This window comes from Anthonomus grandis, chromosome 2, assembly GCF_022605725.1.
Source record: "Anthonomus grandis grandis chromosome 2, icAntGran1.3, whole genome shotgun sequence".
NCBI classification, from domain to species: Eukaryota; Metazoa; Arthropoda; class Insecta; order Coleoptera; family Curculionidae; genus Anthonomus; species Anthonomus grandis.
This window is the reverse complement of record NC_065547.1, coordinates 40842384-40869955: the sequence shown is the minus strand read 5'-3', so window position 1 is coordinate 40869955 and position 27572 is coordinate 40842384. Positions and strand designations below refer to the sequence as shown.

The following is a 27572-nucleotide window of genomic DNA, read 5'->3' as shown; positions in this document are numbered from 1 at the left end:
TTTAGATTCTGCAAAAGAAATTTTAGCCGAATGAAAAGCAATACATCCTGTATTTAATAAGAAACTATTAGCTCTATAGCTAATGAGTTAATTTATCAAATGTGCCGAACCTCTCGGCCCTCTCAGAAAATTTCCGACTGGACTCTTCCTTAAATCCGACAGCACTGTTTAAAAAATGCAACTTTTTGATTTTTTTTAAATACTTGAAAAACCAAGAATCGTCATTGAATTGACAATTCAATGCCCTACAACTTTTCCCATTTAATCAATTTTCTATTTCTTATGGCTTCCAAGATACCCATGCATGTATACCCAATTCGAGCCACACTGATATGAAATTCTATAGAAAACATCTTAAAAAGATTACCTAAAAATTTAACATATACCTTTTCAATACCTTGTTCTAACATCAGAAGTATAAATTAAAATTTGTATAGCGCCTTAAGTTACAGGATCTTGAAAAAATACCGACAAACTTAAAAGAGCAAACCAACTGTTTCTTACTGTAACTGCTTTTTTCTCATTAATAAAAAATTATAATTTACACATGAGTTTTTAATTAGTTTACGTTCAAAAAAAAATTACTAGCGAAAGAATAGTAAATGAATTTACGAATTAGTACATAAACTATTTTAGCGAACTGAAACTGCATTGAAAAGAAAAACCTTATGCACAGTAGCAGATTTTTTAAAAATAGAGTGATTTTGTTGAACATTTAATTTACAAGAGAATTTTTAATATAATATATTGCAATATTGTGATAGATTTGAAGAGAAACACTGAGGTTCAAGTAGAAACAATGTATTTTTTTTTAATCAAATTTAAAACATGTAGAAAAATCTATTAAGACCGAATCTAAAAAATCTATTAAGTTCGGAAATGTACAAAAATAATCAACTTACCCATTCAGTAGCATTTCTCCTCGATTTTTTATCCAATAATTAATGGTGTTTGGAAATGCTTCCACGTAGCATTCTAGTTGAACGTCAGTGTTAAGGGGAGCTCCTAGCAGTTGATTTGGCACTTTTATCATTGGAGCAACTAGAAAAAAAAATTTTAAACGGAATGTTTTTCAAATTTGCTTTGGTACCTAACTTTGTTTGATTTTGTTTATTTAATTTATTCATGTACAAATAAAATATTTTAGTAACGAATACATGAGTGCAATGGTATTTGCACTATCCTCTGTAGTTACAGTTACAAACACAATTTTTCATTTAAAATATTAAAAAATCTATTTTTACATTGATCTTATGATACACCGTTTTAAACAGACATAGTTGGATTTAGATAAACAAAATTACTAGTAAGAGTATAATTAATTTGTAAAATTGATATTTCGTCCATGAAGATAAGATCATATTTTAATTTTATGGTTGTTTTTATTAATAAGTACATCTAAAATTATTGTTAAAAGTTAAAAAAAAACATAATTTAATGACTATTTACAGAGTGTTCCCGGACCCATACTTAAGCTGCTGATAAAAGACATTTAGATGTTCAAGAATTGAGTGGATAAATTGGTCAATACTTTGTAATTTTTATATATTAGTCAATGTTTTGTTATTTCTGCATAAATAAAAATTAATTAATAGCTATTATTATTTTTTAAATTTTGCTGGCATAATACATTAGTACAACTAAGATTAAGGTTTCTTCTACAAGCAAGTTTTATCAGTTATTTTACTTATATTTACATTTTGTGAAAAAAAAAAATATGTAGTTTATGGGTTATTAAAATTTGTTATATTGTAAAAAATAGATATATATTAAAGTAATTAAATACCCTTGTACACACACAGAGCTATGCTCCATTGTGTATAATATATATTTTGTTTAAGATGTATTATTTTAATGAATAAAGAATAAAGCACCCTAAGTATGTACAGTGGGTCCTGGATACTCTGTATACTGTAAAAATATTTTTTCTACCACTTTTTTACATTTTTAATTATTACGATGCATTAACATAATACTAATGACTTAAGAGTTATTAACAACCAGAAATTGGATTTTAATTATATATTTATTTTTTTTATATTCGTATTATAAATTTTTAAAATAAAAAATTCATCTAATTATAGTTGAATTTAAAAAAAATTTCCTTTACCACGAAAATCATTCCTCTCTCTAGATTATATACTTACAATTTACATTTAGGGCGATCCTCTTACTAACTGCCGGAGGAACGTCGTTGCTAGCGATGCACAGGTACGCTCCCATTTGTCTCCTGTCTAATCTCCAAAAATGCAGACTGCTGCCGTTGTAAGTGTCGACTGCAACGAGAAAATCGATTTATAAGCCCTCTTTTACCAGGGGCAACAAGCCAGATACCATCTAAACAAGATGTCTGGTTTTGTATGGCGGCTTGTTTGCATTTTCGTGTCGGGAAACACGAATTGTGTAATTGATTTTATTCGTTGATTTGTTAATATTAAATAAACTTTTTTATGTTTAATTAAGTTACAAATAACATAGAGAATAAGCCAAGGCACTCAAAGAATTGAACCTATATAATCTTCCAGCTTTTGTTAATTTTTTGATGGCTTAACACGTACTTTATTTAATTTTTTCTACGACAATTCTCAAAAAAAAAATCTGTTCATACGTAATTATAATATATAGGTTCGAAACTAAGAATGTTTTTCTGAAAATAAGGTGATACCTATTTAATAAAAATCTATCATATACATTTTGGTTATGTGCAAGTGTTATAAAGTACTCCCATTTACTGTTCCCTCCACATATTTTTAAAACGGTGTCACCTAGACTTTATACCTTAATATTACAAATTTATTGGAAAAGGAGACCTGGCGAAGCCGTATTTTAAAGATATCAGTGAGTACTTTAAACCTTATAAGCAAGTTACAGTTTAAGTTTTATGCCCGAATGCAATTTCCATACCGATTCATATTTGGTATACCAAACAATGTATTCAGTACAATTTTTAAAAATTGGTTTTAATTGTGCCTGCAATATAGTCAATATCTCTATCATTAAATACAGTTAAGAGCACTTGGTATGATATGAAATCAGCTAAAAAGTAAGCTTCAAAATGATCGGGATCTTACAGTGACTGCTCAAACAATACGAAATAGGTTAATTATCAACGAAAATTAATATTAAAAGGAAGTGCAAGTGTGAGGACTGTGCTTCTATATTTACTGCAGAGGTATTGACAATCGAAGGAGCCGGAATTTATTAGTGATACTTATAAAATTTCAAACTTTTTAATATTGTTAAATTCATAATCAGTCTTAAAATCACTTAAAAATGCATAGTTTTAAACACTCACTTATTTTTGAAATTCGAGCAAGAATTAAGCTAAGAGTAATTATTGTAAATTTCGTCTCCTTAAATGAATTTCTTTGCAAAATGGCAGAGTTCGTCGGAACTTAGGAGTAGGCATAAAACACTATGAGTTTAGCCCATTTTGTACCAGTAGAGTGCGTTCGTGAACCACTAACTTTAGGACTATGTAAAACATTCACAATTTTTTTTTTTAGTTTTTTGTTACGTATGAGTAGTTCGATATAAAATGAAATAAAAATTTGGAGGAATATGTTTTACGTCGATAAAGCATAGAAATATAGATGTTTAACTATTGCTAAAAAATCATTATTTTTTTGATAACTTTGTATCGCCATTTTCAAAATAATTATTGTGTGTTTTACGAATATTATATCGTTTATAATAAAAACATAATGTGTACATACTTATGCAAATACCAAAAATGGGTTGCCACTAAAAGTGGGTTTTTATAAAATTCTTGGAATGTATTCAATGGTTCATCAATGCACCACTGGTTTTATTGGTGTAATAAACTATTAAATTTCGCCTACCTAGACCAATTTCAATATCTAAATGAAAAATGTGTTTAATCATTATTCGTTATAGTGTGCAAGAGTTTACATCTTTTGTGATAACTGTGCTAAAAAAAATGTCTTTCCGAAAATTTTTAACTCAAAGTGAATTAGAAGACGCCTTGAACGAAGTGGTTCTGAGCTTGGAAAATCAGGAAAATGATAAGTTTGTTAGGAACTTTGATGTATGGTACATTATAAATTATTTTATTTACTATGATAAAAATATAATAGCTCGATTATTGTTACAACATCAGCATTACAAAAAATATTATTTTTACTTTTAGACATCATTGATGCTGTTTATATTCCATCTGATGTTGATATATTGACAGACGAAGAGGAGATTGATGATGATAATAACATGGTAGTTAGTCAAAGGCCTAATGACATAGTTGGAACTTTTGAGCTACATGTTTTAGAGCAGCCAGAGTTGAATGAGAATGATACTGAAAATGAGGGCAAACGCATGAGAAACGAACAAGAGTGGGATCTCTCGGATGAAGAAACATTGGCTTCAAAAAGTAGAAAGTTGCTCGCTTCTGCAAGTATAAAAGTCATTTTACCGAAGTGGAAAAAAGGTCAGATAACGTATACCCATGAACCTGTATCTACAGAATTTCAGTTTAGGGAAAATTTACAAAACCTTCTTTTTGGAAAGTCTCCCCTTGAGATATTTTATTTGTTTTTTGATGACGATGTCGTAGAACTTTTGTTAAATTTTTCTGTGAAGTATGCTCATGATAACAATCGCCATGATTTTTTAATAACAAAACCTGAACTTTTAAATTTCATAGACATTCTTTTATTTTCGGGATATTATTCTTTACCTAGAATTCAACAATATTGGTCAACCAATGAGGATAAAGGAATTGATCTAATAAAAAAGTACATGAGCAGGAATAGATTTCAACAAATAGAGCAAAATTTGCACTTATCAGATAATTCTTTATTGGACAAGAAAGATAAATTTTCCAAAGTTAGGCCTTTTTTTAGATTTACTCAATAAGAAAAATTTGCAGTTTGGAATTTTTGCTTTCAATCTTTCAATAGATGAACAAATGGTGCCATATTTTGGCCGACACCCTTGCAAAATGTTTATAAAGGGAAAGCCAGTGCGTTTTGGGTTCAAATTATGGTGCCTTTGTTCATCTAATGGATCCTTTTTTATTCCCTTCCGTATGCTGGAGCTCAAGATAAAAAAACACTCTAAGAGCTAGGTTTGGGTGGTGATGTTGTTATGAGCTTACTGTCTGTAGTAAAAAAAACCACAAAATCATCAAATCTTTTTTGACAACTTTTTTTCGTCTTTCAAACTTTTTGGGCACTTAAAACAAAATGGTTTTTTTGCAACAGGCACCATCCGTGACAATCGAACAAGTCGTTGTCCTTTATTGGATAATAAAAAAATGGAAAAAACTAAGTCAAAAATTTCTTTTGTTCGTTGGAACGACAATTCAGTTGTTACAGTTGGAAGTAATATTTATAATATAGAACCGCTCACCAGAGTAAAGCGTTATAATAAAAAACAACGAATAGAAACATTCATTCAACAGCCTTATGCAATATCTCAATGTAATAAGTTTATGGGTGGGGTAGATCTACACGACAATGGCATTGCAAACAACCGATCCCAAATTTTGGGAAAGAAATGGTGGTGGCCGATATTTTGCAATGCATTGGATAGTTTGGTAGTAAATGCATGGAAGATATACAACTTGGTAAATGAAAATGAAATATCACAAGTAGATTTCAAGTTTCTAAAAACTGACGCTAATAGAGTTGTAAGGAACGTTGGTGCTAATATCGATGAATTGCGCTTCGATAACCAAGGCCACCTTATGGTCTCTCATGCTCAGAAGCTGCGTCGTAGATGTAATTGTCATATGTCATATTCATATGTCATAGTCATACAATATATATCTGTATAAAGTATAATGTTCATTTGCATACAGGTTGTTTTGTGAAATATCACCAAAAATAACTTAATTGTACCTACCAGTGGTTCAGTAATAAAAGTTGTTTTTTTGAAAGAACCCAAACAAATTTTGAAAACTAAAAGTATTTTGAAGCTCTCTATAAATATTTGTATTTAAATATAAGTTTATTATATAAAATATTTAGAGTAAGGCCAAATGTTAAGAAAAAAAAAATGTTATTCGTTCCCAATGGTTCATTCACGCACCACCTTTTTTTCCTAAAATTAACAAAAAAGCTATTTTTTTTTTAATAAAAATATATTCTTTTATTTACATCAATAAATACTTTTTGCAAAAGTATTTATTAAGCAAAAAGTTGTCTTTTTTTTCTTATTTCCGTCCTTGATATTAAATGGGTTAGTTTAATTCCAGCTTCCTCAGGCACTGAAATAATGACTGGGACTTACATAACAAAATAGGAAGAAGTGCCTTTCCTTAAAATGCGTAAGAATTACAGCTTTTGTTCAGATATAAATACAAAAAAGACAGCGCAGTTAAAAGAGTTAGAAGCTTAATAATAAAAAACATAGAAATCATTAACAAAAAATAAAAAAAAAACTATTAGTCTTACTTCTAGTACTAGTCTTTACTTCTAGTTCATTTCATTAGTTCGTTCTTTGAATATTAGAATGAAAAAAATAGTAAAAAAAAATTAACTAATTACTTAGTAATAATCCAAAAACACGTAAAAAAAGATACATTTTTTACGTGATTTTGGATTACCACTGATTGCTAAGATAATTAATTATTTTTTTTTCAAATAATTTTCATTTATTAAGAAACGAACTAATGAAATGAACTAGGTAATAGTCTTTTAAAAAATAAATTCGATTTTTTGGTTCAACAGGTAAAAACTAACTAATATAGAAAAAGCTCGGACTCAAGAGTATGACAAAAAGAGATTTATAAAAAAAATATTCTAAATACAATATAAACAGATAATGCAAATAAAACCTATTACTTTTTACTGAATGCTCATCCACTTCAAGTGATCTAATATTTGATGAAAAAATATTTACTTTTCTGATAGCTTTTCATGATCCAATTTTTGCTGGGAAAAAAACCGAAATTATTATTTTTAAAGGTATTTTTTAAATGTTTTATGTACCTTAATTCAATTATTTATAAGAATTTTAAAAGTGACGTTAAAAATATAATTTGAAAGCGCAAAGTACGAGTGCAAAGTTTAATTAATAGAATATACAGTCAAGTTTTGATAAAAGCGAAATATAAACTCCATCAAAAGTCGTATCCTTGCTACAAATAATATAGTGTTTGGAAAAGATGGATCGTAACCATTTTAATTATGCATGAGCTTATATAAAGCGTAGTTTGAACTTGGTAAATGCAACTTAAGGGTTTATTTATTTATTACAAAGGCTTTACAACAGATAGAGTTTACCATTTATGAAACAAAAAACACAGATTAATAAAAAATAATTAACAAGTAAACAGAAACTAATAATATCTGGTTTAATTTAAAATCCTCAAATAAAAATCAGTGCCTATTTCCAGGTATAAAATTTATGAACATCGAAGTAAAAAATAGAAAGAATCGATAATAGCGCTATCGATTAAATTGGCACAAAATTGCCTATTGATATTTGAAAAATGTCTAAATACTTATGGCATTAAAAATAAATATATATTTTCTTAGCCTTTGTAAGCTTTCTTATTAGGAACATTTTAAAAATACTATTTTGACCATAAGTCTAGATTCGTTTATTAGATTTGAATAAAAAATTTACATCTTGTGACTAAATTAAGTAACGAAAATAATCAAAGTGAAAACAACAGTTACAAAAATAATAAATTCAGTAAAACAAACGTAAGTAAAAACAGAACTATTAAAATATAATAAATTGTCAGTATAGTATATTTTCGTGTTTTTTTTTATAGAATATATAAAAAGGCGTAAGATTTTTATAACTCCCCATACTTTCCTTTCTACCATACCAATCATATAAACTCTCACTATAAATGACTCTAGATTTTCATAAAATAAAATTAAAATTACAGAACCCATCCAGAAAATCTAAACCGGTTGTTGTCAAAGTAATGCGTATCGAATTCCAGCTTATCTGTAAAATTGGCATATATAGCATAAAAATCAAAGGAATATAAAATACCAAGTTTTCATATACTTTTCAATATTACAGTATATTTATTACAAGGAAAATTTTTGAAAACCTGATTAATTTCATATATCTATTTGAAATGGAAATCGACAAGGAATGATGAATTGACAAGAAATAACGTAGTTCACGTGCAATAAAATAATGAAAATACAAATAATTAAAGAAATCATAAATAAGATGACTCGTCTCCATTTTGGTTATGCTTGTAGGATATTTTTAATGTATTACAGCTGATAAATAGTATAGCTGGTGTTAGAATTAACACTTATATGACAAATCAAAATGTATTTTTCTACATACTGAAGTAAAAAATCAATTTTTTTGAAGGAAAGATGCGTGAGACGTTTTTTTTTCCAGAATGTTTTTTTATAAACATTTATTTATTAAAGATCGATGTAAATAATTAAATACAATTATTAAAATGAAAATGTGAGAATAGTAAAATATACAAAAAATTAATTTAGTTCATATATTTAATAAAAGGATTTATGAACAAATAGTAAAATTGCTTGCAAGTTTTTTGGTATTTTCTGAGGCAGGCAAATAGAAAATAAGTGCCGTTTCTCTTACTCTGAGCTATGAGTAAGAGTAAAGTATTAGGAACTCACTCACTTAGTTTTAATATTAAAAAATAAATTAGGTGGTACATGCAATAGCAGCCGATGGCAGTAAAAGATTCTCGCTAAATGTAAAATAAATATTAATATCACTAGGATATTAGGCAGTACCAAGTCTGCAGTTATATTCCAACAACACAATTTATATGGTTTATATCTAGATGTTTAGTATCAGCACCATACATTCAATTTTCTTAAATTTTACAACAGTTTGAATCAAGTAATTCATTCTTCATTCTATTTCAAATTTTCATTAAACTTTAAACTTTAACTCAATTTCGCTTGGCTCACTGTGTAGAAACAGTTAGTTAAAGTATTTCTATTCAAATGCATCCAAAAGAATGTTTTGAGGCCTTATAAAAAGGTGCGCGTCCAACATACTGAACCTGTTCGTTGAAACCCATTATCAGAAGAAGTAAATTCGCTAAACCGCATCGCTCACGCATCTAGTACCACCCGATACAATCCCGTGTTTATAGGATAAACCTCATTTCGTACTGAGAAAAAGCTGGCTAGCTAACGCGAGTGAAAAACTGTAATCGAGAGAAAATCAGGTAAGGTCTCACAACCATTAATTGTCAAAAAACAATAAATACAGTCCACTTTTCTCAACAGTGAGCTTTCGATACAGTACTTTCTTAACAAAAATAAAAATCAAACAATAATTAGACAATATTCTAATTGTCTAATAAGTAAATTGTATATAGACACCCCTTTGCTATCGCTATGAACTCTAATAGTTCTGAAAAATATCTAGATATATTCATGTTCTAAGTACCTGACAATAAATTGTAGTTTACTAGTAGTAAAATTTTCATAAAAGATTTTAAGAAATATTGCTGCAAATTCATATCTAAAATGCGTAATCTCTCTCATGCACGTTCTGGAAATACGCGTAGTGGTACTTAAACATACTCGAATTTCAAGTCTAATGAACAAGGACAATTAATATGTGTTATATAGATTAGCATAATTTAAATTAATTTTTGTCACATAAAAAGGGTGACTGTAAAACGCAATTAATATTCATTAAATTTCGGTTGAATTATTCAGGTTGCCCATTAAAGTTTTTTTCAAACCAAAAATAGTATATAATTTAAAATCTGGTTAATTTAAACCTCGGGATATTTACGATATAATTTATTTGTAAGGCTTAAATGCGAATAATTATTTTAATTAATATTATATATTGGTGTACGTATATTTTCTAGGTGACTGGCAAAATTTAATGGACTATACAGGGTGTCCATATTCGAGCCTCATTATTGGAATCTCGGAAACTGGAAGAGATATGAGGTCGGTTAAATAAGTTGCTAATTTTGGTGCTCGCTAGGCCTCAAAGGCCTTTAAATTAGAAAAGAGTACGAATACTTGCAAACATTTTTGGATAAAACTATAATATGCCCGATTTCATTTTTATTTTTTTATTTACGACCCTATTTAAATAGGTATAAAAAATAAATTTTATAATTCTCATTGCTATTATCAGATTTTCAAACTGACGTTTCATGTTTAAGCTGCCACCATCATCTTTGTTTTTTTAAATATGGTCCTGAATGGCTCATTATGAGTAATTCAATTTAAAACCCTTTTATGTTCCCAAACCAACGATATATTGCACTTATTTAAAAAATGTATTTTGATAGATTTTTCTCTAAGTAGTTAGAAAGAGGGGCATAAAATATATTTTGCATACACACATATATAAAAAATATAAAGCTTAAAAACTAATATAAAAATATGAATAGCCCTGATCTTCTTTAAGAAGTCCTGACGTAAAGCTCTGTTGCCTAAACGAGTGTATTTTGATAGGGCGGTTTTGAAGAAATCCTCATAGAAAGTAATCTAGAGGGTTTAGGTCGGGCCTTCTGGCGGGCCAATAAATGGGTCCTTGGTTTTCAGTTCATTCGTTTGCCCAGCGATTTATTTGATAAATTAGCGATGCCTCTTTCATTATGAGATGATGTACAGTCTTGTATTAAAGGATTCCATTATATTGGACTTTTAGGATTATTAAAGAAAAAATGGCCGATAATTTTATTATGAGTTTTGGTTACTCTGAGTGAAACTGCTTTGTGAGTTAATACTAATTTGGAAAAATTATGTCCACGATTACTTAAAGTTCAAAACTAAAGTTCAAATTTAAGCAAAACTTCCATGTTGATCTAAATCATTATCAATATTAGCAAAATAAGTGTAATGCGGTTGTCGTGTTTCTGGATATTCCAACAAATAGAGCTCACCAGCCGTTTTTGAATTTCGGTGCGAGATATAATAGTTCTTATCATGATGACTCCTTTTTCTTAAGAAGAAAAAAGCATGTTGGTTTAATAAGCATTCACGATTATTGGACACAGGACGAGTAAAAATATTGAAGAATTTTGTTTCATTTATTAATTTATTCTTACGAAAACATCCATTAATATAATTTTTTTGAATAAGTGCGATACATCGTTGGTTTGAAAATTTGTAATAAAAAATTGATAGTGTCGAATTGATGGTGTTATCATCTGCGAACTGCAGCATACGAGGAAGGTTGTTAAAGAAAGTCCATAACAATACGTTATTGTTATAACATAATTATCTACATAATAATGTTATAACAATATAACATTATTATGTAGATAATTCACTTTAGTTTCTACATATTAATATTAATAATAAAAGTATTAATAATAGTAATATTCCAAGGAGATTCACTGTTAGCCCTATAGTTCTGTATATGTCTGAATCCACTGTCATGGACCTAAACCGAACTAGAGATGGTGCAACTCTAAAAACAGGACATCTCGAGTCAAACCTAAAACTCGTTCAAGAGTGGCGCACAGACATAGGTATGTCATTTGGACTGAAAAAATGTCAAACTGTACAAATGCCCAAAAAGAAACACCCATCAAACTGAACCCAGGAAAAGTAATTAATGCCATAAGTAACACACCGTGCAAATACTTTGGAACCCTGCAGACCTATAAAATAGAACACAAGCAAATAAAAGAATTCATGACAAAGAACTTGACACAAGCCTTCATAACCTTCTGAAATTTGCTACAGCTACGCCATATCTGCTCTTTAATAGTCCTTTACTCCTTTGGTAATTAGTAGTAGTTAATTAGACATAATTAAAATACCACCCAAAAGCACCAGTTAAATGAATAACACTATCGCGTTCATATCGCTGCAGCCTGCTAATAAAAAGCCTCAGAAATTTTTTTCATCTTCAAAGCAATAAGCTCCACAGAACAATAGGTTAGGTATCCTAAATCTAAGCAAAGAACTGACGAACCTTTTGAAACAACCTCTATTCCCCTTGAGAAGATTTACTACAAAAATATTTTTTTAAATCACTACTTCAGAATGAAATATTAAGCTGAATATTTTGCTGTTCTTCATTACAATAAATTCGGCTATAACCATAGGTTCTTAATAAAAACACGAGCGTTGTGTCCTTTTGATGTTGGTCACTCTGAACATTGTTAGTTTTGCCAACAAAAAATATATTAAATAAGTTGATGACGCTGACATTTGACGTGTGAGTATAGCGAATTGCCTAGTTTTTGGCGATTCGTAAACGACGCGACGCTTGGGTATATCGTCTGCAACAGGCGATATACCTCTCCTTACTTAATACGTGGATAATGTATCACCATCCTTATTTAAACGTATTTGGTTCACTGTTTTTCGAAACCGAATTATTGTGAATTTTCTGTGTTTATGATAGAATAATATATAGAGTTTATTTTTACTATATAAATCCTTGCTAATTACAAACCTTCATAAAATCATCTATATTTTGATTTTTATAGATGGTTGTACCTATTAATGTGGAAACACTGTGCATAGAAGGAAAGTAAAAGTCGTAACAGTAAAAATAGGAAGAAAATAAAAGTGTTTTTAACCGAATTTGTTAAGTAAATACAAGCAAAAATTTAAATGAAGATCATAATTTTTCATGGTATTAGGATTTACAAGATTCAAGTTTAAGTTTAGATTTATAAGTTGAGGATTACTTTCTTTCTACTTCTTCTTTACAAGAAAAAATCACAGATTAAACACAACTATCTTAAATTCTTAACTAAATGTAACTTTCTATTTTGTATTTGTAAGCATAACCTCTCAAAAACTTTAATTGTTTTGTTTCCCTACAATTGGCACAACTGAAATTTGTCAGAGTGGCCAACATCGAAAGAACACAATCACGCAAAATGGCGGCCTCCTAGTAGTGGTCGTTTACTTTTCATTGAATTAGCAGTCCAGGATTATTTATTAACTTCGTGTCTACAATGCTTTATTTACCTACATACTCATTTTACCCACCGTAAACATTTAATGTTGGAAGGAAATTATTGTAGAAAGGCTTACGTGATGGTTCGTTTCATTTTGGGGTACTTAACTTTAGAAAAAAAATTTGAAAAGAATACAAGTACCAATAAAATGTATTCATTTTGGCGCCTCAATTTTTTTTAGGTTATGTTTTGACACTAATGATAGCTCAAATGAAGCTTACCATCAATAATAACGACAATATAGCAAGATTTATTAAAGTTATTATTAAATTATAGGATCTTGCTGATACTAAAGGTAATAATAATAATTATTTATTTCTCCTTCTGAATTATACATATGTATATTACAGTAAAATTAGAAAATTTTGGAAATGATCTACTTTTGTCAGCGCCCTGTCTCGTAAATTTTATGAATTGAACATTTGGTACCATCTGTCGTATAGAAGTTCAATTTCAATAAAATTTTATAAATATCTGTATTATTGAAAACTAAGCCGTTAGCTTTTTGCCTATTTAAATTTAACATGCCATTGTAGCGCATTATTTTAAGGAAACCCTCTTGTTTGAAAACGTTGTTTCTAGAAAACCCCCGATATTTTGTGAAAATGATTTTAATTTTAGTTACATAGCTTAAATAACAGTTGCATCTAAAAGAGAACTTGCCATTAGCACGCAGTTTGAAGAAACCCTGATAGTAATGACCGCCTAATTCTTTAAACATTCTAGAGATCCCCTTTTTGTTAATATTTAATTACCTTTAACGGTTTTACTAATTACTATACCTGGAAGGAAAGTTTAGCTTTTAAGGTTTTAACAAATAAATTAAGAGCAGTATAAACCACGGTATGAGTTTTTCACAAGCGACATATCATTGTTTAAGAATATTATTTCAGTTCTGAAATGCAAAGAATTCAATTATACTCATATAGTCCACATTGTGAAATTCAAAATATTGAAGTTCATGTTAACTTACGGCTTTTATTGATAATAACAAATAAAAACACAGTGACCGTTTGACAACATACAACACATGGCTACACGCGTTTCGCTCTGGCTAGAGCATCATCAAGCCTTTAAAAGATACCTAACGTTCACACTAAGTGACGTTAAATGACTTTTAATGATCTGATGGTGCTCTAAGTGAGAGCGAAACAGGCTGCCATGTGTTGTGACCGTGTATTTTCCTTATTTTCGTCAATTTTGTATGTTGGTCTCTTTGTGAGAAATGGATGATATTTTGATGTGTAGTATTTAATTTAAAAATTGGAATTTCGCGCCTCTAGATATAACGTCATATGTGTTGACAGTTATTACGTTTTGTTAGGTTGGCATGAGTGATGAAATTGGACAAGGAGAGATTATTATGACGTGACTCGATTATGGCAAGACCACGAACTTATAAATATACCTGGACTGCTAATGCATATGGCCACGATACCCAAAAATGACCATCGCATGGTAGCCGCGATTTTTATAGTGGTTGTGTCCTTTTAATGTTGGTCACTCTGAAAATTTTAAGTGTTGCCAGCAAAAAATATACTAAATAACGGTAAAAAAGTAAATGAAGATGACGACGCCGACGCTGACGTTTGACGTGTGAGTATAGCGGATTGCCTAGTTTTTGGCGATCTGGAAGCGACGCTTGGGTATATCGTCTGTATCGGATGTTCCCGATGTATCTTTCTCCTTATTTAATACGTGAATAATGTATCACCATCTTTATTTAAAGGTATTTGGTTCAGTTTCTCAAAACCGAATTATTGTGAATTGTCTGTCTGTGTTGTTTATAATAGAATAATATATTGAGTTGTCGACAGAATAATATATTTTTACTATATAAACCCTTTATAATTACAAACCCTCACAAAATCATCTATATGGTTGTACCTATAATTGTGGGAACACTGTACATGGAAGGAAAGTAAAACTCGTAATAGTAAAAATAGAAAGAAAATAAGTGTTTTTTAATAAATGAGTTGTTTAAATGAATATCATGATTTTCATGGTATTAGGATTTATAAGATTCAAGATTATTAGAATGATAAAACAAATATTTTAAAGTGCATGCATCTATTACAAGTTGATTGAAACTTTGTCTCATTTTAGGTGAGGATGACTTTCTTTCATAAATTTTAACGAAGAAATACCAGAAAAATCACAGATCTAACGCAACTATCTTAAAGTCTTACCTATATGTCACTTTCTATTTTGTGTTTTTGTAAATATAACCTCTCAAAAACTTTATTTGTTTTGTTTCCCTATGGTTGGCACAACTAAAATTTGTCAGAGTGGCCAACATCGAAAGGACACAATTACGCAAAATGGCGGCCCCCTAGTAGTGGTCATTTACTTTTCATTGAATTGGCAGTCCAGATATATTTATAAGTCGTGGGCTAGACGTATTAATTTACGTATTTGGAAATATGGACTTATAAGTTATGAGATTGAGTTATAATTTGTGTTTTTGTTTAACCGAATAAAAAGCCATTCTACATATGTTAAAGACTCTTGATCCGGCTACACTGCATCAGACAAATTAATATCAGCAACCAAAACGTTCAACCAAGTCTTCTATACTTCTACGATGAATTTCATACATAGATCATTGAGATCAAACTTGTTCAATTATGTGACAATTGATATTTAACAGTAGATTTATTATCACAACGTTTGCACAAGGGAGGAGAGATTTTTTGAAGATGTTGAAAAGCCCCTATGAATTTTTTGTCATATCTGTTATATTCCTTATTGGAGTTAATTGATTTATTTACATTTTTAGAGAGTCATTTTGATTACATAACTGCAATAATAATTTGTCTCTCAATTAAAAATTTTACTATCAAACCTATTCGATATTCGAAAATATCACATTGGGAAAAATCATTAAATTAGTATATTTCAGCATTAATTTGTAACACCTTTTTTTGGCTCCAAATGAAAAACTCTTCATCTTTAATTTCAAATTATTTTCCAGTTGTTTCTGATCTTCTCCCGTTGTTTGCTCCTACTAGAAATTTAATCAAACGAAAGCGATGCTTTCTTTGCGTCAACAATTACAATTACGGCCAGGGAACAACTTAAAACAGATAAATTTAATCTTTAGTAGAGAAAGGTTTGGCTCTGTCTCTCTCGGGCTTTAATTAAATGTTGTACATTTGAACGGAATTTTTGTATTTCCTCCTTTTGGTCTCATTCAAGCACCAAAGAAAGAGTTTTACTTTTGTTACCAAGTAATTGAAGTAAATAAGGTTTTTAATTAAATATTTTCAGTTTCTACGGCAAAACTTTTGAAAAAAAATTAATCCAAGTTTTTTATAAAACTGTAAATTAAATAGTTCACTTCAGAGTTATCCCTTCCTACAAATTCTTACTAACAACTTCACGTGCTCTATTTGTTCAAAGCTTCTTACACACCTAAGCTCTTATCACGAAAACTTAATTAAAGTCTTATTTAATGCTAATTACAAGACCTATTAATTAATGTGTAATTATGTAGAACCCAATCAAGCAATTTTCTAGTCAAACAAATACCTAATATTAAGCTAACGTGTAATGTAATTTTATCAGGTAAATTAGACAGGGGATATTCGGGATCAATCAGCTAATTTAATTAATTTACATAAGGGGTTCGTCATGATACTGGTTCAATCAAATGTTTGATTTTCTTAATGTTTAGTTTGAAGCGGATTTCAATATTTTAATGTTGTATGATTATATTAAATGATTATTTCTGGTTTTTATATGATCATATTGTGTACTTAATGTAACTTGTTTCCTTACTTTAATTTACAGGGAGTAGAATATGAATAATGACAGCAAAGGGTATATTTTTCCTAGTAGTTTTGCTATGGTACTTTATGTATAGTATTTATAATTAAAAAAAAATGTTGAGTACCAACCATCTTTCCACAAGTATTAAGAAAAGTTAATAAATATCAAAGAAAATTTTCCGTTATAAAAAATTGGTTCAATTAAGTAATTAATTTAAATTAGGAGTGGGATATTTCTCTACTAAAGTCCTTATTAAAGAAAAATATTAAAAGGGTACTATTATAATGACAAAAATTATGTAAAATTCATCTAAAAATTATAGTTTTAACTATCATTTAATATATATACAATCTAAATAACTGAATATTTTATAAATAATAACTGATTTTTATTTCAGAGTACAGTATAGTGTTCAGACAAGTGTTTCTTATGGCCCTGTTCCACTCTACTGATACTCTAATTTATATCAATGATATAAAATTGAAAACTAATGTAGAGCATACCCTCTTTGCAAATGATACTCAGTTTTATTAGCGGCTGATTCGCCCAAAGGGGTATATATATATATCTCGATAACGTAATGTTTAAGGGAAATGGAGCCTCCTTACGGTCAACTTTAACATCCTAAAGTTTGAGGTCAATAAAATATCCTTTATGAATCATTTTTGATTACAACAATGCGTCAGAATAAGGATTCTGAATTGATATTCCGTTGTCCGGTTAAGAGATTGACATACTAACCTAACCCAATCGAGTGTGTTTACATTTTGTGCTTCATAGAAATTTTATTTTCTTAATGCTCTTAAACTTTAAGTTCCTAAAACTAATAAATAAAAATATTGATTCCTCTGGATCAATTGATGAGTGTTCTCCACTATTTGATAATAATTTTTACGAAATATCCAAGGATTGATGAAATATTAGTGGAAGTTCCATTGGCTCATAACTGTGCTGTGGTACATGTAGTTTGGATCTGAATAAGAAGCAATTGGTCATATGTGATAGCTGTAGAAGCAGATTTCACCTGGCTGAAAAGTTATGTTATGTACTGTTGCAATTTATGCGGAGGGAGAAACCAAATTGCTAAAAAAAAACTTGCTTCATTGGAAGCTAGTTCTCGCCACCCTAATGGCACTACTAGCTTTCCAACTGATAACGTTTCTTATGAAATTCAACAACGTGTTGAAAGGGCTAAAAATCTCATGCTCTATAATTTTCAAGAATCTAATCCTCCTTCTCTTAATGATCGGATTAAACATGATAGTGGTGAAGTTCGTATATTTGCTGTGTTTCAAAAGCTTCAAATCCAACAGAGAATATCGACAATTGATAATTTGATTCGTGTTGGTAAAATATCTGATCTCTGATCAAACCAAAACAAGCTGCCTACAAAGCCGCAAAAAATCCCTTGAGGAGAAAAGGATTACAGTAGTTGTTGACTCCAAATTAAAAAAAAAACTCACGGCAATCCATTAAATGTGCAGTGCAGCTCTTAATGGTCCGCCCTCTCTTATCTTTTCAATACGTTTATATAAAAATGTTAAATTTGGCACACATCATTAGCACTTTAAATACTATTTTTTGGTCCCTAGCTTATTTTGCAAAACTGCAAAATAGCCGTGGGATGCCGCTAAATGGAGAAGGAGAGTAAGTTTTATGAAAGTGTATGACCAGCATCTTTGGGATAATAGATGAATTTTTTGAGTTAAATAATGCTAATCAAGCTTCACTCATCCGCCTCTACCAGAAAAACCGTATCTCAAGAAAGAATTACCTACTGATGATATAGCTTACTCAATAATGCTTGCTTTTTCACCTTACGCCAAATTTCGTTTCTTGGCGATGCAGAACAAGGACTCATGCAGGTAGAAAAGCTAGAAAATCATGGCTGAAAGAAGAAATCAAAAACCACTACGGGAACTTAAACAACGTCAATGTAAAATCAAAGTTTCTATTTTTCAAACTTAATAACTTATTACATTATGCGGAATTTATTTATTTGGATTGTAAATTCAGAGATGAAGTAACAACTTTCGACTCTACTAATTTTAATAGATTACACAAGAAACTTAGTAACCTTAAAAACAAATATATAACTTCACTTAGACTCAATGATTTCCACGAATATCGCAAAAGTAATTTTAGTCATGTTCTTCACGATAGATTTATGAACCTTAGTGGTGTTTCTTTTTCTGAAGAAGAATTAAAATTTCTTAACAACAATTAAAAAAAATTGGCTATAGAGGCTGAAAATGCTCTACAGTCAACGGATATATCAAATAAGAACATTTTAAAAGCAAGAATAATTTCCTTTTTAAATCAAAATTGTTTCCTTAACAATAAACAGAGAATAAATCAAAACAACAACAAAATATTAAGATCTATAAAAAATAAAATAAGGGACAACGATATAGTTTTCACAAAAGCCGATAAGGGATCATGCTTACTTGCCTTAAAAAGAGACGATTACATAAATAAAGTAATCGATTTTCTAAACACAGATGACCGACAGAAAACGTAAAACAACGTAAACGACTGAAAGGTCGACAGAGATCCGACAGGTCCATTCTTTAATAAATTAAAAAAAGTCTTAGACATGACCTTGGTAACCTTAGAATATTTTAATTCCACAAAACAAAAACTATATCCCATGAACCCTAAAACACCTCTATTATATGGATTGCCAAAAGTCCATAAAACTAGCATGCCAATTAGACCTGTGGTTTCCTTTGTTGACTCCCCTTGTTACCAGTTATCATTTTGGCTTAATAACGTTCTTAGAAATGTCTCAAACTTCAAAGCGCCATATTCTGTAACAAATTCAGTGAATTTTGCCAAAAGTATTCAGAATGTTCATGTTCCAGATACAGCCCAGCTTATATGGCTAGACGTGAAAAACTTATTTCCAAGCATTCCACCCGCTGATTGTCTGGTCTTAGTCAAAGATCTTCTCAGGGGGAAACTTGATTGACTCTTGGTGGAAAATCTACTTTTGCTCCTTTCTACTGTGTTAGTAATTATTGTTTAGGACTGATGATGCTCTAGTCGAGCGAAACATGTAACCTTTGTAATTTTATTAAATGTATTTGTGATGCTGTAGATTTCGTGTTTTTACCTTTTATAAAAGTGTATGACCAGCATCTTTGGGATAATGGATGAATTTTTCGAGAAGGAGAGTCATGCGATACATCATTTGAAAACTCCCACTGAATGCTTTATGGTCCTAGAATATTAAGTCATTGCTTCTACCAATAGCAAAATGGCAGTCTTGCAGATTCTTGTTCATTTTTATGCTATCTTTATCTTTCTCTCCCTATTAGAAAAGCATTAATCTTAATTTATGTATTACCATTAAATACTATGTAAATTCATAACATTTACTAAAACATATTTAATCCCTTTCCTCCACTTTAAATACGGAGTTAAATTTAGAAAGGTGTTTGAATAAAATATAATAATAAATGTAAGCCTTTGCCATAAAATATATTTCCAATTTAAAATTCAGAACCTTCCAGAAAGGATTTTATTAAGGAAAAAGTATTTTGTTTAACGATGCTATAGGTTGAAAAACATTTTCCATATTTGCATATTCTCGCAAACCGAGGCATAAAAATAACTGTTTCAATCTTATTTTAATATCAAACGAATAAAATTTGTTATTTCAAGGATATTTTACTTTCGTTTAGATATATTACTATTTTACAATTTTTGATCTACGAGTATAATTGTTATTTATATAAGAAGTGTGTAAAATAATACAATTAAACAAAAGAGAATCTCTTGATAAGTAATACGAAATAAAAAAAGCAGATTTTACATACGTAAAATACAAATTTAAAAGAGGAAATGGTAAATCAGCTTGAAAAAAGTTAAATAGGTCTTGTGATATATAACCGAGGGAAAAACTGAATTCATTTGAACTGCCATTAAATAACGCAGGTCATAGGTCAAACTCTTAGTGATAAAATCGGGTGTAACTTTCGAGTGTATCCTACCAAGACCTTCAAAAAAATTCTAAATCTTCCAGAGAAAGAAAGCCATCAAGATATAGTCACTACATAAAGAAACCATGAGGTATTTTCTCCTAGGCCAATTTTTCAAGACCATAGGATATACAGCATGTTCTTATGCAAAATATAAATGACACTGATTAAAAAAAAAATTTTGAAAACTCTTTATTTAATTCGTCCGATTTAGTCCATTAGCAAAAAAATCCTAAAATTATGCCTCTAATCAGTTTTGGCACGAATTTACTGTTTATGTCCAAGTCTGGAGCGGTTAGTATATTTTCAGAATCTTTTCGGAGTAGACCTTCTGTTCTATTATGCTTAACCGAGAAATACCTTCCACCAACACGTTCTTCTTTTTCTTCTGCCAATTTATTTATGGAATACTTTGGAAAGAAAGCCAATGATAAATTCCACTCAAGTTCAAAACCTTCAAAGGTATTGTGATGCTGATATATTTGTTATGTGTCTACTTGGATAATAATAAAATGACTCCTAAGCATAAAGGTAAAAGAGAGTTCTCACCAGCATGTAACCTTCTTTTATTTACTTAACCTCCACTAGCTCACTATAGAGATTGGATATTTCACTAAATCTAGATCCAATCAGGTCGTATAGGAAAGTTAATTTTCACTTTTAAAAGATTTATTAGTAACCATCTTTCATATTCTTCTCTCATGGCTCTTACCCATTTTTAATATTAATTTGATTTAAATATTGTCGCGTCCAATTCTGTTAAATTAAATATTCCCGAAGCTACATCTTGTGAATACATCCAGAAAGTAGAAATACTCAAATATCTAATGCAATACTACAATTTTTTAAACTATGAACACCGACTTACACCAAAATACTTGGTTCATGGTTCAGATAAAAGCTATTCTAGACTAGATCATTGAAGTTAATATGGAAGGTCAGAGCGATTTTAGATCAAACTAGGAATCTCTATTTTCGATATGGTATTCAAAACAAGCTGGAAAATGTTACGTTGAAACGATTGTTCCAATCTTTATATTTCATTCAGAAAGTTACAAGATGAATATAATAAGCCTTTAACAGTCCTAAACATGGATCGAGATTAAGTAAACAAAAAAAGTAGGCCATCGCTTATTCAAGTTTAACATTAACGTATTTTTCTCAATTAACTATTAAAAAAAATGCTATGAAATCTAAGATTCTTCTTTACGAATACAGTCAGACTAGATAGTTAGAAATTCCCTGATTATTTTTCGCTGCTTTACTGCAGCTGCCTTTGGAAGTTTTCTCTTAAAATCATCGAGTACTTCACCAACTAGATCAGTCTCTGGACAAAGAAGAACTATTAAGCCAAATAATATTTAAAAAATAGTATTGCTATATTTTCAGTTAATAATAGTGTATATGTAAGTAATAAATAAAAATATAATATCTATTAGGCTGGAGACAGATAAAAAACCATAAAAAATCACAACATAAAAAATCTTACTCATTTTAATATTATAAAATTTAATAAACTGGCATTTCGGGACATCAAATACCATTTTATTAAGAAAGTTAAATTAGAAAAGCTTTTATTTAATATTAAATTGGACGTCCTTTTGCTATAAGATCTATTTTTAATTTAAAATTTAAAACTTTTTCCGGAATGAAATTCTGTCTAGTATTTTGTTTGCTTATACCTCATCGAGTCGAAAAACCGGTGCATCGAATGGAACTGGATCTTGTTTAAAAATGAAGAAAATAAAACTTGTTATTTACGAAATATAGATTTATTCCGATGCATTAGGATATATATTTTATAAGAAAAATATTTATAACTTTAATATTATATAAAATAGGGTTCTTTAGGAATCCTACAGAACTCGGAGCACTATTATTGTACCAAAAACCCTTTGAAAATCAAGTAAGTGGAAGTGGAGTACTAAACACGTCAACGAGGCAGTCAAGAAAGGAGTTGCTATTTTGTCACAAGTTCAAAGGGTAGTCAGTAGGAAATGGGAAATAAAATACAAAATCATACAATGGCTATACACTACTGTGATCAGACCTAGAGCAATGTATGGCTCGGTGTTCTAGTAAATGGCAACAAACGCTCAAAAATTAGCTGCAAAGGCTTTTCTGTCTCGGCATTACACGTACGACACGAGAACCACACCAGGTGAAGCGTTTAATATTCTCCTGATTTTACCAGCAAACAACTGCTGTTTTTATTTGCAACTTCCACTGCATCGGATCGGCCCCAAGCTCTATCTTGAACTAAGTAAGAAAGACATTTCCCATATTCTAGTCAACGAGAGATGGGAAAAACTAGAGAAAATGGAAGTAGGAACTGCTAGTAGCTATTACCCACAGGCCAAAGAAATACTATCAAAGGCTCATACAGAAATAAAATTATATAGTGTATATTAAGTTAAGAATTTACCAATTAAGGGTGGCTTATGGCAGATAGGGGTATCCAGGGTTTAAATTGCCTCCAGTTAGCCCACGAAAGTGGTGTGGGTAAACTTAACCCAATTTGTATATATAAGTACCTATAAGCGCCTCCTGTTTTACAAACCTCGTGCAACGATACCCCAAATCTTGCCTTAATATGCCCCCGAAACTAAGGCAGGAAATATAAAGCACTAACTAATTTAAGTCAGCAAAATGAAACCTAAAAGGTAATATGTAAACTCAGCTTTAGTATATTGACGAGAGCAAATGTCATAGTTGTCAAATAACCTAACCTCTAATTATTAAAATTCAAACGTCAATGTGAATGTGAACAATCATATTAGTCTATATTAGGGAACAATTTGACTGACTTAACAATTTGGGTTTACTGAAAACAAAAATACTGAGCATGCCATTTTCGAACTTTGGCTGTATTTATGGACTTAACAAAGGCTTTCGACACTCGCGCTTCTCACAAAATACTTTTTAATAAACTTGAAGATATTGGAAAGCCCATTACATTTACTAAAAAGTTATTTCTCCAATGGAGCATTAAGATAAATAACACTCTTCCTTATATACATCAATAATGTTGATAATGAAATATTTTTCAGGGAAACAGTTTAATATCATATGCGGATGACACTCTTGTTTTGTTTTCTCAGGATTCCTGGAATGAGGTAAATATAGTTGTCTTAGTAACAGTTCGCTAGCTCTAAACCCCAGTGAAATTATATTTATGTCTCAGCAGATCACCTAAGTTAAAATTATTTAAAAATTTATATTTTAATTGCCACATTTTAAATTAAACAAAAGTTAACAAAATTAAATATCTTCAGCCTAATTAAAGCCCTATCAGTAAAATTAAATTTAAAAAAAAACACAATGAAATTTTTTCCTCATAACCAAATTTCCATTTTTGTCATTCTTCATCTTACTGCAGTGTTCCTGCCTACAATACAGGTACTCTGTTATACAACTACTATGTGTATATGTATTTTGCACGTAATATTTTGAATTTGAATACATCTGCATCTCTAAACGTTGTTCACAGCTTCTATTTGACCTGGGGAGTGTAGTGGCACACAATGTCTGATTCATCAGATCTTAGGCTTGTTGCACTCTTAAGCCGGCTACTCACTACGCGATACTAGACAAGTACTTGACAAGTGTTTTTTAGTAAATGATGGAGTGGTCTAATGAGGTAACCTTTGAATTTTTGGACCTTTAGGAGTAAGAAATAATTATTGGACCCGTCTCATGCATTACACAAAAAACGAAATGAAATCTACGATGCATGGAAGCGAATTCAAACTGAATTTTCCAAGGAAATCTCTAAAGTAGAGTTAAAGAAAAAAAAAGGAATCCCTAATGGCCACCTTCACAAACTGTTTGACCAAAGTGAAACAAAGTGAAAAAAGTGGCGCTAGTTCTGACGACTTATATAAACCTACCTGGTTTCCATTTTCGAGAATGGCGAAGTTTTTAATTCATCTCTCATATATTCATATATTTATAACCTTTGCGTATTAACAATATTCATCTTGCCATGAAACTTTACCCATATTCATAAAATATTCAGCAAACTCCTATCTGATATGTTTTGCGTCCATACTTGAATTTCTAGGTATTTTTTGTAGTGGTAATAGCGGAGTAATATTCTCTTAGTCTCTGCGCCAATTTCCTGGAATAAATTGTCTTGCTATTTCCGAATCGAAAGTTCCACTTAGTGAATAAATTGAGCGTAAAACTCGATTTTTCGCAAAAAATTATGTAAAAAACAGTAAGTTAGTGTGATAAGGGTAACCTTGTCTGGTTGTAAAAGCATTGGTTTCCTCAATACTCGGAACACCGACGACATTATCCCAAAAACGTTCTCTACAGTTCGTCGCGCACGTGAGAGACGGTTATTAAATTTTCTTTCCATGCTTTCCTTTGTATTGGTACCGGGAAATGTCGTATGCTGAAACCTGCATAAGGTTACTTAAACCAAATGCATCGTCAACTACAAACACATGCGGCAAAGCTTTGCCGATAATTGGTTCGTCTGGAGGAAAACTTAATTCGTTATTTTCAATTTTCTTGAACAGCTCAGTATTCCGCCAAACAGCTCCATCACTCAGCCTACCTTGACAACCACATTCCACAAAAGTGAAACAATAGTTTGCATCGACGAGGGCCATTAAAACAACGCTAAAGAAATGTTTATAGTTACAAAATTCGGAACCTCTATTAATTGGCGACTGCATCATAATGTGCTTTCCATCTAGCGATCCTCAACAATGCGGAAAATTCCACAATTTCTCATAGTCAGCTGCTATATGTTGCCATTCTTCTGTGTTAGCGGGAATTTGTAATAAAATAATTATATTTAGTTAAATGCATTGATGTTTCAAAGTGGTTTCCATTCGTCGATATACATTGCTTAGGTACTAAAAGTAAAATTTTAGCCCCTGTATACATTCTTTTAATGTTATTTCCTGACCCCCACACCTAACTTTTCCTACTTACATAATTTTCCCAAGTAATTTGATAATAATTCTCTTAATAAATTTTGTTTTGTAGCTTCTATTTCAGATGGAATTATTCTAACCTCTCGTTTTCAGAACATAGGATTAATACAAAAGGGTAATGACGGTCATCATGAAACACGACGCGCTTGTACTTATCTATCTCAGAGCTCTGCAGGTATTTTTCAGTAATATTTTTAAATCAGCTTTTCTAATTTTTTTTTCCAGAATGGAAATCTGGCACTACAAAAAAGAGCAAAGTATCACAGGAAGTCATTTATGATAAAATGGAAAAGGCGTATGAAATAATGCGGAAAAAATTACACCCAAAAGAAAAGGATGAATGTGACGTTTTTGGGGAATTAATAGCTCGAAGACTTCGAGCACTGGAAGAAAATGAAAGAGACGACGTAATGCATGAAACAGAATATCTGATGTACCAAGTAAAAAAACGGTCTTCTCAGCATGCATTTTCACAGCGACTCGAGCAGCATTCCAATTATTCCCAATTCACGCCAATTATACATTTGAATAGGCTTATTTCCATACAACCAAACCCAACGCATTCTACCGTTACCCCTTCACCGTCAGATTCGCAAGCAGATTCCAACCCACCATCAATCCCTTCTATGTCAAATCACGCAGCCGAGAGTGCAAAATATTAACTAATAAAATATGTCGTTTTGTAACTGTTAAGTTGGAGTTCATTTCAGTTCCTTTGTTTCTTAATTATTATTCTTTACTATTACTTTCCATGTTGAATATTACTTACTTTTGCTAAATAAATAAATAAATACATTAGTATAATTTACCTTAATTAAGTATTTCAATTCTTCGATTAAAGCTCTGCATACTTCAGGTACCATTTTAAATATTAATTCTAACGACACTTTGAACAGGTTCCTTCGCTTCTGCTGAATGATGAGACCCACCACCTTCGCTTTCTACGCTTTTTATTTTTCATTAACATATAGCCACTGGTCATCACCACAAATGCTGCTACCACTTCAATTTCACTGTGAATTTCCATATTATCACTAGCATTAAAAAATACTTTTACTTGAGGTTCCCGCAAGAATTGCCATTTGTCAAGTTAATGAGTAGTGTGTAGACCATACCTAAACTTATACAAGTACTTAAACAAGTACAAGTACTTGTCAAACATCGCGTAGTGAGTAGCCGGCTTTAGGATAATTATGGTTTTGCTTTTTCGTTTTAGCATTAGGAATAAGTAACTTACTAGCAGTTATTATTTGTCGTAGGCTTACTATAATTAGAAAAATGACTGTATACAAATTTTTGTGATATAAATGTAATGAGTTGTTTATTTTATGACTAAATCTTATTTATTTTATTAGGATGGTTGTTTAGGGAGACTAGAGAGGGTAGTCAGTCAAAATGACGGCTTCAAGAAGGTCACTTCAGTGACAAGGTGTCAGAGGTTGGCGGAAAAGGACCTACCTGCCAGATACTATCCCCCTCTACTACTACTAGCGTGCTCTAATTTAAAACATATATCTTACATTATATTTATAAACTTTTCTTCTATAGAGTTTTTTATAAATAAAATTTCCCATCATAACTCATTTCTCCTTTAGTTTGTAAATGAAAAAAAAATCGCCATATTTACATAATGTATGCCCTCAAGCAACAACCGTAAAAGGCTTCATTATTTGCGAAATTTCAGAGCCCATCAAATTCCATTCAAGCCATTTCTTTTGAGCTAAGGGTGTTAAATTTAATACGAGTCGAGGCCCGGGTAAAACGTTTCTTTTCCGTTCTTTTTCATGACGAAGTTTCATCTTAATTTGGGAAAATTCCCGAGAAAAAACCAGCATGCATATCCCTTTATATATCGAATTACTTGACACTATTCTATAATGATTTGAGAGACGTTAAACCCCGAAATTTCCCTAATCACAGGCCATTTTCAATTTTCTTTCTTTTATTTGCTACACCGGGTCGAACTGTGGAAAGGCGGTCGAGGGAGAA

At 30.6% G+C, this 27572-nt stretch overlaps 1 protein-coding gene across 2 annotated transcripts in view; it reads right to left on the bottom strand.

Annotated features, from left to right (window-relative positions):
• LOC126748396 (lachesin) overlaps nucleotides 1–27572 on the bottom strand; it is a 776345-nt gene that overhangs the window by 49419 nt on the left and 699354 nt on the right. For both annotated transcript variants that reach the window (XM_050457624.1, XM_050457613.1), the window contains exons 6-7: nucleotides 2148–2276; nucleotides 903–1041 (exon numbers count right to left, since the gene is read on the bottom strand). In XM_050457624.1, the coding sequence (XP_050313581.1) occupies nucleotides 903–1041; nucleotides 2148–2276 (268 nt within the window). The remainder of the gene's footprint in view (nucleotides 1–902; nucleotides 1042–2147; nucleotides 2277–27572) is intronic.